The sequence below is a fragment of the Apus apus genome, chromosome 2 (genome assembly GCF_020740795.1).
Source record: "Apus apus isolate bApuApu2 chromosome 2, bApuApu2.pri.cur, whole genome shotgun sequence".
Lineage (NCBI taxonomy): Eukaryota > Metazoa > Chordata > Aves > Apodiformes > Apodidae > Apus > Apus apus.
The window spans coordinates 92,828,511-92,842,665 of record NC_067283.1 but is presented as its reverse complement, the minus strand read 5'-3'; the positions used below and the strand labels follow the sequence as shown (position 1 = coordinate 92,842,665).

At 38.9% G+C, this 14,155-nt stretch overlaps 1 protein-coding gene across 1 annotated transcript in view; it reads right to left on the bottom strand.

Annotated features, from left to right (window-relative positions):
* The window catches only part of GABBR2 (gamma-aminobutyric acid type B receptor subunit 2), a 476,938-nt gene that overhangs the window by 160,311 nt on the left and 302,472 nt on the right, over positions 1-14,155 (bottom strand). Inside the window, exons 9-11 of the mRNA XM_051609256.1 lie at positions 8,075-8,155; positions 6,155-6,305; positions 5,516-5,648 (exon numbers count right to left, since the gene is read on the bottom strand). Of these exons, the coding sequence (XP_051465216.1) occupies positions 5,516-5,648; positions 6,155-6,305; positions 8,075-8,155 (365 nt within the window). The remainder of the gene's footprint in view (positions 1-5,515; positions 5,649-6,154; positions 6,306-8,074; positions 8,156-14,155) is intronic.

Genomic DNA, 14,155 nt, shown 5'->3' with positions numbered 1-14,155 from the left:
GTTTGCACATTCCTGCCCTTATTTGTATGTATTGGTACATGTTTTCTTTTATAATTAGTGTTTAATTAAACTGTCCTGTTTAGTTTTCAATCCAGAAAGTCTCTCTCCTAACGCTCTCTCCTTTCCCTACCTAAGTGGGAGGGGATCGAGAGCATTGTTGTCATTGGTTTAATTGCAGATCTTGAGTCAAACCATGACACTTTTCCATTAAAAAAATGGGCATACCAAAACAAAAATGAGCTTAGTTTGAGAACTATTACCCACTTTAGCACAGAGACAACACTGTATAATTTCAAAGCCTTATATAATACCCCAACTCAGCAAATTATTTGACCATATGTTTAAAGTGCTTTGCTGACTCTCAAATACAATTAACACTTGGTTCTGTGCTTCAGCATACTGACTTACATACCACATCCTCCTACAGCCAGTGCCTTACAGAGTGGAAAAGAGTGGTACAACTTATCAAATAAATCCTTTGAAATTTTCAGGTGTTACTGGTGTAATTTTCAATCATGTTTCAGTGTCCTTGGAATATTAGCGCATAAAACATATGCCATATGTATATGTATATAGGTTGTCAAAAAGTCAGTAAAGATAAGTCAGGAAGCACACACAGTCAATTTGGAATGCAATACCTACCATTTGGAAACCATTTTCCCTGAATTTTGTGGGTAGATTCAGGAGTATTTAAGGACTTTCTAAAAGTGTTGTCAAAAATTACCAGAAAATTAAACTGAGACAATGTGTAACATACTTAATTAAATAAACTTACTGTTGTGTATATACTGAGTGACAGAGCACTGGAACAGGCTGCCCAGAGAGGTTGTGGAGTCTCCTTGGCTGGAGACATTCAAAACCCACCTGGACACGTTCCTGTGTGATGTGCTCTTGGTGACCCTGCTCTGGCAGGGGGGTTGGACTAGATGATCTTTGGAGGTCCCTTCCAGCCCCTGAGATTCTGTGATTCTGTGCTACTGCTACTCTGGTGAGATTAAAATTCTTTTGAAATACGGACACGAAGAGAGTGATTACTTAGCTCAGAGAAGGATAACAATAATGAGAGATTTTTACTTTTGCATATGCTTATACAAGCTGAATTAAAATTTCCACTTCCCTACACAAAAAAAAAAATATCTGTCCCTTCAATGACATGGCTCATCTCTGTGCCTGAGATGTATTTGTTACAGTTATATCCACATTTTTGGTTCAATGGCTTCTTCTGATCACTCTCCATTGTAGCTGCTTCTTTTAAAGTCTAAGTCACAGTCTTACATAAAATGGGAATTTTAAACTAATCTCTACTATGGCTAGAATGGGTAATCAAAATGTTGTATTTCCAGGGAAATGGATTCTAAGAGACATTTATACTGGCCTGATCCTGTTAGAATTGTTTTCTGTAAGTAGTCCTTTTGAAACCACCAAGCCTATTGCCCATAGAGAAACATGAATGTTCACGACATGAAGTCAAATGTACATACTGTACCCAGCACTTAGTGGATGTTTTGGGGAGAAAGGAAGAGAGGCAGAAGAATTATGGAACAGAAAATTGGGTTTGTCTCCCATCTTTATAAATTCCCCAGCATTGATTCAGTGTTTTCTACATACAGAGAAAGTGTGTTTCACAGTTAATGGTAGCCATAAAAAACTGATTCCTAAGAGAAGAATAAGCTATGCCATTGAAAAAAAAAATAAATAAAATGGAGGATGAAAATTTATAAGAATTGTTTTAGTGAGCAGGAGGTAGAAAAAAAATTTCTGATAGTTTGCTTCTGAAGAGTTTCTTGCATCTATAAGCATAATACTAATTGCTGACAAAGCTGGGATTTGTAAGATGCATCAGTAGCCATGTACAGGAAAGCACAAACATTTCCTAGAGCTGTAGTGACTGAGACTGCCTGGGAGCCCCCGGCTGCTCCAGCCTGTGGCTGTGCCAGTTACAGGGGGGGAGCAGCTGTGCCTGTGGGGAGCAAGAGGTGGGCCAGGTGACCCACATGGAACAATCACTGTGCTCCTGCCCATGGGGCTCAGTATAAAACTGCTCTTCAGAAAGTCCTCCCCTATCCTATCTGGTTGGCTGGATTGGGGCTTGCTTGTTTGTCATCTCTGTGTGTGCTTCTGGTGTTACTGCATCCTGTTTTCTTGCCAGATAAGATAGCTCACCAGGACAGGTCACCTCCCCCTGCCTCCCTGAGTAGGACTGGCTTGGCTGCTCTGAGGCTTTTGCAGACTGTCACTGGGACTGTGGGCTCAGATACCCACATCTGATGCTGAGTCCAGTTTGGGACTTTTCTGGTTGGGAATTAATTACCAACTGAGGAGCATGGGTTCCATATTTACATATCTGTATATATTTGTAACTCAACACCATAATTTTTAGTACTTCATTAAACCTATTCTAGTTATTTTTCCAACCTTAGTCTCTCTCCCTTATTCCTCTTTTTATCTTCCCCTGGGAGGGCAGTGGGCGATAACGGAGAGCATCAGTTACCCGGTTATTGGCTAAAACAGTGACAATATTTTAAAAAAATAAAGCTCTGTATAAGTCATGTGGCAATACTCCTTAATAAAATTTTTGCTTTAAGAGGACACTATTCTCTCTCAGTCTTTTTTTTTTTTTTTTTTATTGGTCAGTTAAGTAAAGCAATTGTCTTATTCAAGTGCCTGTCCAAATCATTCCCACTATGGAAGACAGATAAAGAGACTTAACATAATGTGACAGATACAAATCAGAAAAAAGAGGAGAGATATGTAAGGTAAGACAGAACAAAGCAGCCCTCACCTAATTTTATTGCATTTAGAATGTGATAGCAGCGGTTAGATTTTGAGAACCAAATTAGAGAAAAATCTGCTGAAATGTCCTAGCTCAGAGGCACAGGATTTTGGATATGGGTTCATTTTTCTGAGTTAAGGCTGAGCTGTTTCACATTTAAATCACTTAAATTTAGTTCTATATAGCTAAATCTGGATGAAAACCTGTTCCTTAGAACAGCTCTGTGCTGGTAAGTACCTCTGGCTCCCACTTTCCTTCTGTTGAGCAGTGAGCAGGGCTTGGCCGCTTCAACAGGAGGGTTGTAGCCCAGTCATACAATGACCTACAGCCTGGCAGTGAAGTCAAGTGCTCTGAATGCAAGACCCTCAAGGCTGAGTAAACATGAGGACCTAAGATTTGCACCTCCTACCACTAGATTCTTCTGCAACAGAGGGTGAGAAAAGAATGGGGATTAATATAAACTACTGGCTTCCTGATGGCACTTCTGCTCCATTAGAAGCTGCTTCACAAAAAAGGACGTAATTACTGGATAACAAATGTATGCTGGCTTCTCCCACTTCCTATTGTCCCCTATGTAGTCAGAATTATATACTTAGTTTGGGAGAGATGATTACTTCCTTTTGAAGTCTTTGAGGCAATGCCTTCTACTAATTATATAGAGAATTGCACTGGTCATTCTTTCTCTCTTCCTTTCCCTCCCCCCCCCCTGCTAATTTAGTTCAGGCATCTAAAACATAGCTGTGTCCAGGCCCAACTAAGGAACCTATGACTTTTCCCAGAAAATCCTGTATGTTCATCTATACTATATGTTCTAGTACATCTTGAAATGTCTCTGGTGTTTTGAAATTATATCACTGAACAAGGCAAGTGATATTTCACTTCTATAATTATTCTAGTCAGTATGGAGGTTTTCAGTTTAAATATTGGGAAATATCTGCACCATCTAGCTTTAGGTATCCAACTCTCAAGCTTTGAATTCTCTGGAACTAAAGTTCCTCTCTCTCCAGTGATCACATGAGAAATTCAGACTCCTAAACCAAGGTGCTGTAAACTGCATCTTTCTAGAGACCTGAAGAAGGATGAACCATAGTGAGGATAACTCCTGAGTAAGTCTGATGTTCTTAGAGAAAGGGCCAATCATAATCTTAGGATTTTTTGAGGATAAAATATTTGGTAAATTTACACGCTGTTTGTATAATTTTTGAAGAAATTACCTTGCAGTGAAGTTCTTACCCTTCTTTGGAAAGGCCTCTGTAAGTCAGGCTGCTTCCAGAATTTTGTTTGGAATCCTCTGTTTTAAAGGGTTGAGTGCATAAACTAATACTAATGATTGTAAAGACGCACCAACAAAAGTAGAAGACTACCATAGGCAACAGTATGATGAAGTATTTAGGCTTCAGTCCTCACATTTTAAAGCTTTCCAGTTTGTTGCCAAAGCAGGAATTCTATGAGACAACTCATGACAAAGCAATATTGATAATAAAGCTCATTGCCAGAGCTTTAAACTAGATTCGAAGGGGGAAGGGAATAAAGCTCAACCTGCTGTCTGCTATGAAGACAGGCTGAGAGATTTTGGGCTGTTCAGCCTGGACAAGAGAAGGCTCCTCGGAGACCTTATAGTGGCCTTCCAGTGCCTGAAGGGGCTACAGGAAAGCTGGGGAGGGGCTTTTTAGAAGGGCATGTAGTGAGAGGACAAGGGAGAATGGTTTTAAACTGAGAGAGGGGAGATTTAGGTTTGATATTAGGAAGAAATTCTTTACTATAAGGGTGGTGAGGAACTGGAATAGGTTGCCCAGGGAGGCTATTGATGCCCCCTCCCTGGAGGTTTTTAAGGCCAGGTTGGATGGTTTTGTGCAGCCTGGTCAAGTGGTAGGTTCCCTGCTCATAGCACAGTGTTTGGAACTAGATGGTCTTTAAGGTGCCTTCCGACTTTATTAATTCTATGATTCTGTGATTCTGTGACTCTATGATTCTATGATGAAAAATTTTGCACAGAAGCCTAGCTTCTATATAATAACCCTGGCACTGGTCACACAAATTCTGCTAACACTGGAGCTGAGAATACACCGTAGTCAGAAGTGGTGCCTGGTTGCAGTGTGCAATCAGGTTCCAATACTAGTGAAAAAGTAATTGTAGACAAAACCTTTTATCAGTTCATGCAGCAAATCTAAATTGCAGAAATAACCTTATTACAGTGAGCAACTAAGATATTAGAAGCTTTTAGGTGAACATAATTAATCCGGTCTCAGAATTGCTTCTTTGGATTAAACTAGAATATATTGTACATGGATGTGTACATATGTTCTAGTTTATAGTGTAGCCTGGAAATAGTAATAGAAGTCTATGGAGATTCAGCCAAAAAGACTAAGTAAGCAGCAGTCATGAAGTATAAAATAATGTGGAATCTGTAAAGAAAACATAGTAGCTTCACAGATATTACTAGCTGTCATGCTACGAACACAACCTTTAATAAATCATCTTCAGAGATACAGTTTCAAAACCAAAAAAGCAAATCTACCCTTTTAGTCTGAGGCCAAATCCCAATGCATCTGAAGCTTTCACTAATAATAATGTAGCTTTCCACATGTTTCAGAATTTGGTCCCAGAAAATATCCCAAGAAAGAACTAAGAGCATCAGTGATTAAATGGAATGAGACATCCAGATACTGAACTTTTCTGTTTGCATTTCTCTCAGAGCTTCCTATAAGACTATGTTCAACTAGAATATATGGAATTACTTACTGTGCAAAGTGTCTCAAATGTCTTTTCGGAGACAAAGGATCCATCAAGACCAAAAAGAAAAATAGATGCATAAGAAAGCATCCCTCCAAGGATAATAAGGTTGTTCATGTAGGGACTGGACATCTTTATTAGTCTATGGACAAAAGGTGATAGTGCATTAAAGAGGAAAAGATTACTGCCAGGCTATTATAGCAATAAAGAAGAGCTTTTTGTAACCAGGCAAACAGAAAACATTTCTTATAGAACTCCGTGAAATCTATAGGCATGCACATTACTTGCTGTTTTATAAGGTCTGGCAGTGTTTCAGGTTTCTTAATGTGTAGTAAAAAGATCTCCTGTTTTACTGATGGATTAAGTAGCTAGAATTAATGTTATTAGCAGGCAGTCAAACATAATTTAAAAAAAACAACAAACACTTTCCAGACAGTATAAAAGAACTTGTTTTACCAGACAATCTGTTTCAGTGTGAATATATTACAGTGATTTCAATTAAATTGTTCTAAAATATTTTTTCACAGCTTTAACATTTTTCTTACATAGATACATATGTATATTATATATATATATTGATGACAGACTCTACAAAGATGGCATTTAAATATGAAAGAGGTAGTGATAGAAGTAACACAAATGCCTTACTTCTGATTTCTGTTTTTGATATTAAAGAACAGGAAAGCACTGGCCATTATCATTCCTAGGATGGTGAGGGCTGAGAGGATGCTGTAGAGAGGCAGGGAGATCTTGCGTAGCTCCTCCTGTATAATTGTTTTGTCCTTTGGAGGCTCCAGTCCTAGAATAACAAGAAGAAAAAAAAAAGGCTAAAGCCTAGCCAGGTGTTGAATTTCTGTAAGAAAATACAGTACTCTCCTCACTACTATACCTTAATTTAGAAGATTTATCTACTGTAAAAAACACCAGGAGCTCACAAAGTAATTGAATTTGACATATGTTAATCACATCAATCGACAAGGAGGTTTATATTTCTGGAGTAGGTAAACATCATCTTTGGAAGAAAACACACAATAAAACTCTACTGCAGAACCCCGTAAATTAAATGCTAACTATCCTCATCTAAAAGAGTAAATAAACACTAAAATGCATACTGTGACCATGAAGTTTTCCAGAAGGTTAAGCTTTCCTGAAAAAAAGTGACAGAGCAATGAGCAGAAAACAGAGGGCATGGTTTCTCAGCATACTGTCATTATCAGCAGGACAGATTCAAATTGCCTGTCTCGGTACCCACCCCAGCCTTGATGTGGCATCACTGGGGCAGGGACTGATGGCCTCGGGGGCCTGAAATGGGGACCAGGGTTGTGACAGGGTAGGAGAAGCCCAGGAAGGAAGGGTAGGTGTGCAGGGTCATTAGTGCCTTTGGGAATCTACAGAATGAAGCACTATGGAAAAATGCACAGCAAAGGTTTTATAGTGACAGACCCACTTAGTAAGTCCCTGCAGATGTTGACTTGAATGTCAGAAGTTAGAAACTATGTTTAAAGCTATGTGCTTGAGCAACAGTCAGCTCCCACTAATTAAAGGCTTCTTGGTTTAATGAGAATTACTTTCCAACAACTGCAATAACACTCTGCATCACCTACTTCCTGCACTCTAATTTATCTGCATACTACATTTTTTCCTTGTTGCAGCAGATTGGCAAAAGGCCTTTTGCATCTCTGTCTTCCTTCAGAAAGGGATTTGTGTGCCCTACATTGCCACAGCCTGTCCTCTGTGGAGCTGTGAGAACAAGCACACCAGCCAAAGCAGCTTCTTTTCATACAATGTCTGCACAGGCAGAGCTCTGTGGACCCGCTGATCACAGGGCTGCAACTGACTAGCAGCTGCCATAGCTACGTTTAACGTCCACTCTTCTGCTTTGCACCCCAGAGGAGTGTCAAGTTTTTACACAATAAAATAGCATTACCTTTTCCAGTTAAACTGAAAGAATTCAGACAACAGAAACTCGCTATCTTTCGGTCTTTTTGTTCGGCATTTCTGCAAAAGACATTTCCTTTCAAATGATCAAAATAAAGTGACAGTCAAGGGTTTTCTGACTTGGTATTGGAGAAGAGAACCTGAGATTTCCCCCTTTTCTCTTTTCACCTCAGTGCATGCATTTACAGTGCATGACACTGCAAAAAAATAGGCAACAGGTAACAAAAAAGCACATGCCTGATTTAAAAGAACTAATATAAAAGAAAAAAGTCCTTGCTTCCTGTATCTACAATATAGAGTATAATGATGATTTGTATTTATTAATAGAAACAACCAGTGATTCTATACAACTTATTTTTCTTATTCGTGCAATGGCTGTTTGATTCTATTGCTTCTAATATAATTAATTATTGTTCTCTTGTTAGCAATTTTTATTACATTATCAAAATGTTGCACTTTCTGGGTTTTTTTCCAGAATTCTCCTATTTTTTTAAGCCCAGCTTAGTTCTCTTTATAGTATCATTTCTGATATGAAAAATCCTAAAGCAAGTCTTTAACAGTATGCATTCTTGCAAACTACATACAGCTCTCTATGTCATTCCTGTACTTCTTTCCAGTTTTCTGTCATACCTTGGAACCTGATGCTGTTGTTGATAATTTCCAGTGTGTCAGCCACAGCATTGTACTCTCCCACTTTGACTTCCTTTCTTTCTGCAGAGAAAGAAACAAGAGTGATTGTTTATGGCAGTTCACATGTTCTCAATTATTTAACTGCTTTTGCTTTCTTTTTTGACAGTATGTCAAAAGGAAAGAAATATGCCTGAAATGCATGAATTATTAAAGCAGAAGTCCAGACAGCTAACATCATTAAAAGAAATATTTCTGATTCTTTAAAGAAACAAAAACTATTTTTAAGAACTCGTTTACACAATCAGGGAATTGGTATTGGGCATAGACATCTCCAGCTTAAAGACCACACACTCACACTGTGTAGAACATTTTGCTGGGAGAACAGATATGGCTAAATTACGTGTTCCACTCACATTTAAACAACTAGGATGTCTTGCTTTGTGAAGTATTTCCCAAGGGAGTCACAGTGGCAGACTCCAGCCAGTAGACTGTAGAGTAGACTGGCTAGTTAATAGATACGCTGGGAACCTAATCTCTTAGTCTGACTGGGAATTAGCAACTCATTAGTACCCTGACTGCAAAACATACTATGTTACATAATTAAAACTAATGTGCACTCGAGCTAAAATTTTACTGTTACACTCGTCTGCTATTTTGGGACTATCACCACGTATATGGCCTTCATCTACCTAAAGGAACAGAATAACAATATCCTGCAGATACACAGGAACAACATGTGTTTTGCTGCTGCATTGGCAGTATAGCTGGAACTCTGGCACACATCTGTCCCACTCTTCTGATGACATCTGGCATCAATTAATTTCTGCTATTACTGTTGGGGATTTGGTATTGCTTAGAAGTGCAGAAACTTACTAAATTACCACTCATATGCTAAAACTTTTACATTTTGATCAGAGACCTATAATACACATGCACACTGGCTAAAGTTTACTTTGATGAACTGGCTCAGCAGAGCCAAAAATTTCCTTTCAGGCCTCCATGTCTGGGCATGCACAACCCAATTTACATTTAAATTCTGAGCTAATGACCCTATTTGTGACACTGATTTTGGGAGCTGACGATCTTGAACTAGATGGCAAATTTGAAAAGACTGTATTTCACCCAACAGCTCCACATTAACCTTTCCTCCTTTCTCACTCAAAGTGATTGTGCCTGTTCAGTTCTGCTGAAAGAAGCAGCTAGCTCCATTTTGGTAAAATATACAGGCTGATTAATACTAATCTGAGAACTCACAGGAGGCAAAAGTTTTTCTTATATAAACTACACTTTTTTTTGGTTAAAATTATTTACGCAGAGTTGTAGACCAGGCTGCAAATCTGGCAGAGATACCTGAGTATCTCCTATACTGCCATCAAAAGCTGACATTTGCCGTGCTGAAAATAGATTTGCCTTTCACATGAGCATGATCCACTTCTGGGGCCCCAATACTAGTTTTGAACAAAAGCACAATCCCCTGGTCTCCAGCAGCAGTTTCACAAAACCCATCCACACAGAATAACATTCTCTTAGGAGTAAATGTAAGTTTATACATTCCATCACTTGCAGAAAATTCTCTGTGAAATGGATATATGCATAAACACTTTGCAGTCTTAAAACAATGAGATCTTCCCAGTAGTCATCTAAAAGCTAAAATGGTTACTGCTAAAACTTGAACCAATTCACTTCCAGCTGTATTTGTAGTACAACAGCTGTTACCTGAAGATCTAAAACGATAAACACAACCTAGAGAGAATGACAACAGAATTCATACCAACGTACATTTAGCACATTAGGTGCCAGCATCTACTTATGCCAAACATGCACCTTAGTGTAGCTGCAACTTCACAGCAACAGGCTAAAACCCGATAGCTCTGATGAACAACAAAGAGAAAGGAGTGATTGCTCCACAAACATTTCTGTATGGAGCACCTAATGGGACTAGATTAGATGTGAGAAGCACGTAAGAGGTGGGTAAGCATACACAAAATTACATAAATCTGTGGTCTAACTGATGAAGGTACTTCAACTGAGAATCTTCCTCTGTGATTGCTTCATGTGACATACCTTTCAACATGCCATTCCTTTTCACCATTTGTAAATTCTTATATGGCTTCCTTTGTAGATGAAGAAACACTGGGAACATGCCTATGAAGGTAACTGCAATGTAGCACAATATAGATGGGGTAGCCTACAACTAGCTAGCCCAGGTACCAGGAACTAGCCCTTGTAGGAACGGAGCTTGGTTCAAGGTTGGCTGAGCTGAAGACTATTTTGAGTTAGAAACCCCAGAGTATGAAAAAAAATAGAAGTGTTTAGTACCTAGGAACTATATTATCAATGCCTTGTCCCTTAAAATTGGCAAAGGACAGCTTGTAGAGTGCATGTCAAGGTTCAACAAAGACAAGAGAAGCCATAAAGATATTTGATTAAATCATGGGCAGTAGTCTATGATTTTTTAGAGAGGAAAGATATAGTATCTATTTCATAGTGTGATTACAGGGATGCTGAGGAGGAGACACAGTCTTTGGGCTCTTTACTATTCCCAGCAAGGAGTACAACTACAGCTGTTGGGTTTTCTTTCCCAGCATAAAAGTGGTGATTAGTGACCAATTCATCTCCTAATATTAGTTAAAGGAAGGAAAGAGGCAGCAGTATGTCTCTCTGCTCTCCTGCACAGGCCAGCATAGCCAAGCATGGGACTGCAATCTCTACTTTCTATATGCTGTGACTTTGAGTTCCCTTTTGAAATTCTGAATTATTCAAGTCATTATATTGTTTGTATAATGGAGCTCATATCTGTCAAAATCTCTGTGTGTTCAGCAAAAAAAGGACAGGAGGAAGTGGAACTCCTTCAAATAAATACACAAAGAAAGTGCTTTACATAATATTCAGAAGAAAACGTTGTCTTCTTTCTGTAGTGCTTTCATTATTTTTAACTTGATCTTTCTGTACTTGTGATGGACAGATTGTATTGAAAACCCCCTGCTCAGGTATAAATGGAGAAGAAAAATATAAAGGGAAAAATACCTGTTTTGTGAGATGTTTTGTCTAAACCAGGAGAGGAATGGTGTGATTTTAGAACTTGAATCTTTCACATAGGAACAGAAAAGTATGAAAACTAACAAACCCAAAGAAAACTGGCCCAGAAATATGTCTGTGAAAATTATGCCTATTTAACAGAATTAGAAACAATTGATACTTATCATTACTTGTCACAGAATACATTACTGATATGGCCAAGATTAAATCCTTCTACCAACAAATAACAGCTCTTAAAGGTGAATCAAAATGTTTTCTTCTACATATTTATTACAGAAATTCACAGCCCACTTGAAGCAACTCTAGAGAAATTGATACCCTACCATTTCATTAATTGGACCATATTTCACAAAGTTAATACAACAGATTTTTAATTGCGTATCAGGCAGTTACATGTTCCTACTGAATAAAAGCAAAAATAATCCTGAAACTGACATCAGCTGAGTAAAACAAACACTAAAATGCATGTCAGTGTTGTGATTGCCAGTGTGACTGATAACCACTTACATTGAGAATCTTCCGATGAGACAAAGCTGTTTCACTTTCTTTCACTATATGCAATAATTTCTGTTTCTGCTACATTTTTATGTGTACTTATTCACACCTCATGAAGATAATTTCTACTGGAAGATGTTTAAGAACGAGAGGAAATACTTGGAATGCATAAGAGATGGGACAGGGATTTCTTTGTTTTCTTCTATGTAGACAACTTCAGCTAGCTCCGAGTAACACTAAGACTGTCTATATCTAAAGCTTATAGCACCTTCAAGTATGTCAGTCTGATTGAAATGGCACAAATAACCCTAGTGGTGGTGCAGTTAAGCCAATATAAACACGTTTACACTATAGATTCATAGAATCATAGAATGGTTTGAGTTGCAAGGGACCTTAAAGATCTTCTATTTCCAACTCCCCTGCATGGACAGGGACACCTCCCACTAGAGCAGGTTGCTCAAAGCTCCATCCAGCCTGCCTTGAACACTTCATGGATGGCGCTTCCACAGCTTTGCTGAGCAACCTGTTCCAGTGTCTCACCGCCCTCACACTAAAGAATTTCCTCCTAATGTCTAACCTAATCTCCCCCCTTCCAGTTTTGATCCTTTATCCCTTGTCCTTTCAGTACAAGAAGCCCTTGAAAAAAGTCCCTCCCAGCTTTCCCATAGGTGCCTTTCAGTGAATGGAAGGCTGCTATGAGGTCCCCCTGGAGCCTTCTCTTCTCCAGGCTGAATAGCCTCAATTCTCCCAGACTGTCTTTGTAAGAAAGGTGCTTCAGCCCTTGGATCATCTTTGTGGCCCTCCTCTGGACTTTCTCCAGAAGCTCCATGTCCTTATTATGTTGGGGGCTCCAGAATTGGACACAATACTCCAGGTGGGGTCTCATGAGAGCTGAGCAGAGGGGGAGAATCCCATTCCCTTGACATGCTGGCTCCCCTTCTTTTGATGCAGCCCAGGACACAGTATAATAAACTTACCATGGACTATTCTCAAGGTAAGCTGAGGGCCACTGAGGTTTCACATCTAAAGGACACTTGTGTTATTTTCAACTTAGAAGCAGCATAAAAAAACCCCATAACCTATAGATGAAATACAATATTTAGGTCTTAGTTTGTCCTGAAAAAACATCCCTGCATAAGGTGCTGCCGCCATGACTCCTCCTTGAAAAGTTTTACCAACATATATATATATATATATATATCCTCCTGCTTCTCCACTCAGGAAATGATCATGATACTCCCTGAAAACCTTACTCTGACATCAGTTTAACAATCCCTTCTCCCACTCTTTGTCAGCTGCCCTTCTTGCTTAACCACCATAATTCGGTGGGAGTGATTAGATACTTAGTACATTAGAAAATCTTGCTGCATATTCAGCCCTTAGCAGCCTACCTCAGGATCCAATATTATTAAACCTTGTCCTACAATGGAAACATTCCAATCTTGCACATTGTTCCTCATCCATTCACCACAGCCAAGCAGGACTGCTGGCAGCTATGGGAAATATTGACTCATCAGATCTCTCAAGAATTTTTAAAACAATCTTCTAGATATGAATAAAAATTCATGCCACTGCACAAGAACTCCCACTTTCAAAGACACATCTAACCAATCTGAATATTCACCATTCACAAGTGATTGGCAACTCATTGACACATTGCATCCAGAGGGCAAAGGGTGCATGGACACTGTTACATTGTGGTGATCTGAGGCTTGCCTTGCTCCAGTTTGGCTTCTTCACTTTCCTTTTTATAAAGCATTCCTTTAGCACTCTAAACTGTCAGTCGCCTAGCAGTCACTTGTCACTGACAGGTTTTAGCTCTTCTTTCTCATTCCTTCTATTGCCTCCTGTGAAGGCTCCTGAGGAATTGAAGTACCACACTGAGCAACAGCAGTCCTGTGACCAATGTATCCAGAGAACAAGTCCCAGGAAAGAAGATGGGCTGAACACAAGCAGTGAAAAACCTAAGCTAGAGACTGCAAACTGATGGCAAGTCTGAGAACAGTCCCTATGTTTCAGTGACTCCTGTGCAAAGTGCCTGAAAAGTCTCTTCTAACATGTCTTAACTTTGTGTCAGTCATTTTGAAAGCTGTTTCACAAAATAATGATCTAGCACAAAAGCTGGAAATGCTGTTTTTAAATGCCTTTACATTATTAAATTAAAGCAAGTGTCATGAAAGCTAATTTCCTCCAGAATAAATACATGAACATTTCACATCGTGGATCCTGTAGAAATCCTCAGCAAATTAATGTAATCTTAACTTCTGTAATATATCCTTGTCAAACAGGAGTGGGAAGCTTTTCAGTTATCCTTATCACACACCAGAAAGTTCCAATTTAAAATAAAACAAAACAAAAAACATAAGAGAAGCTTATAAATAATGAATGAGCAAAGCCTTTTTCATTAATTACTATCCACTTACAGACCTCGATTTCTTTGTTTAAGGACAGAAATGCTGAGATGAAGAATCACAATTCAAATAAGTAGAAAATGTCAGGTCAGACAGAGGATTAGTCTTCAGCAGAAGATGCCAAAAAAAAAAGAAT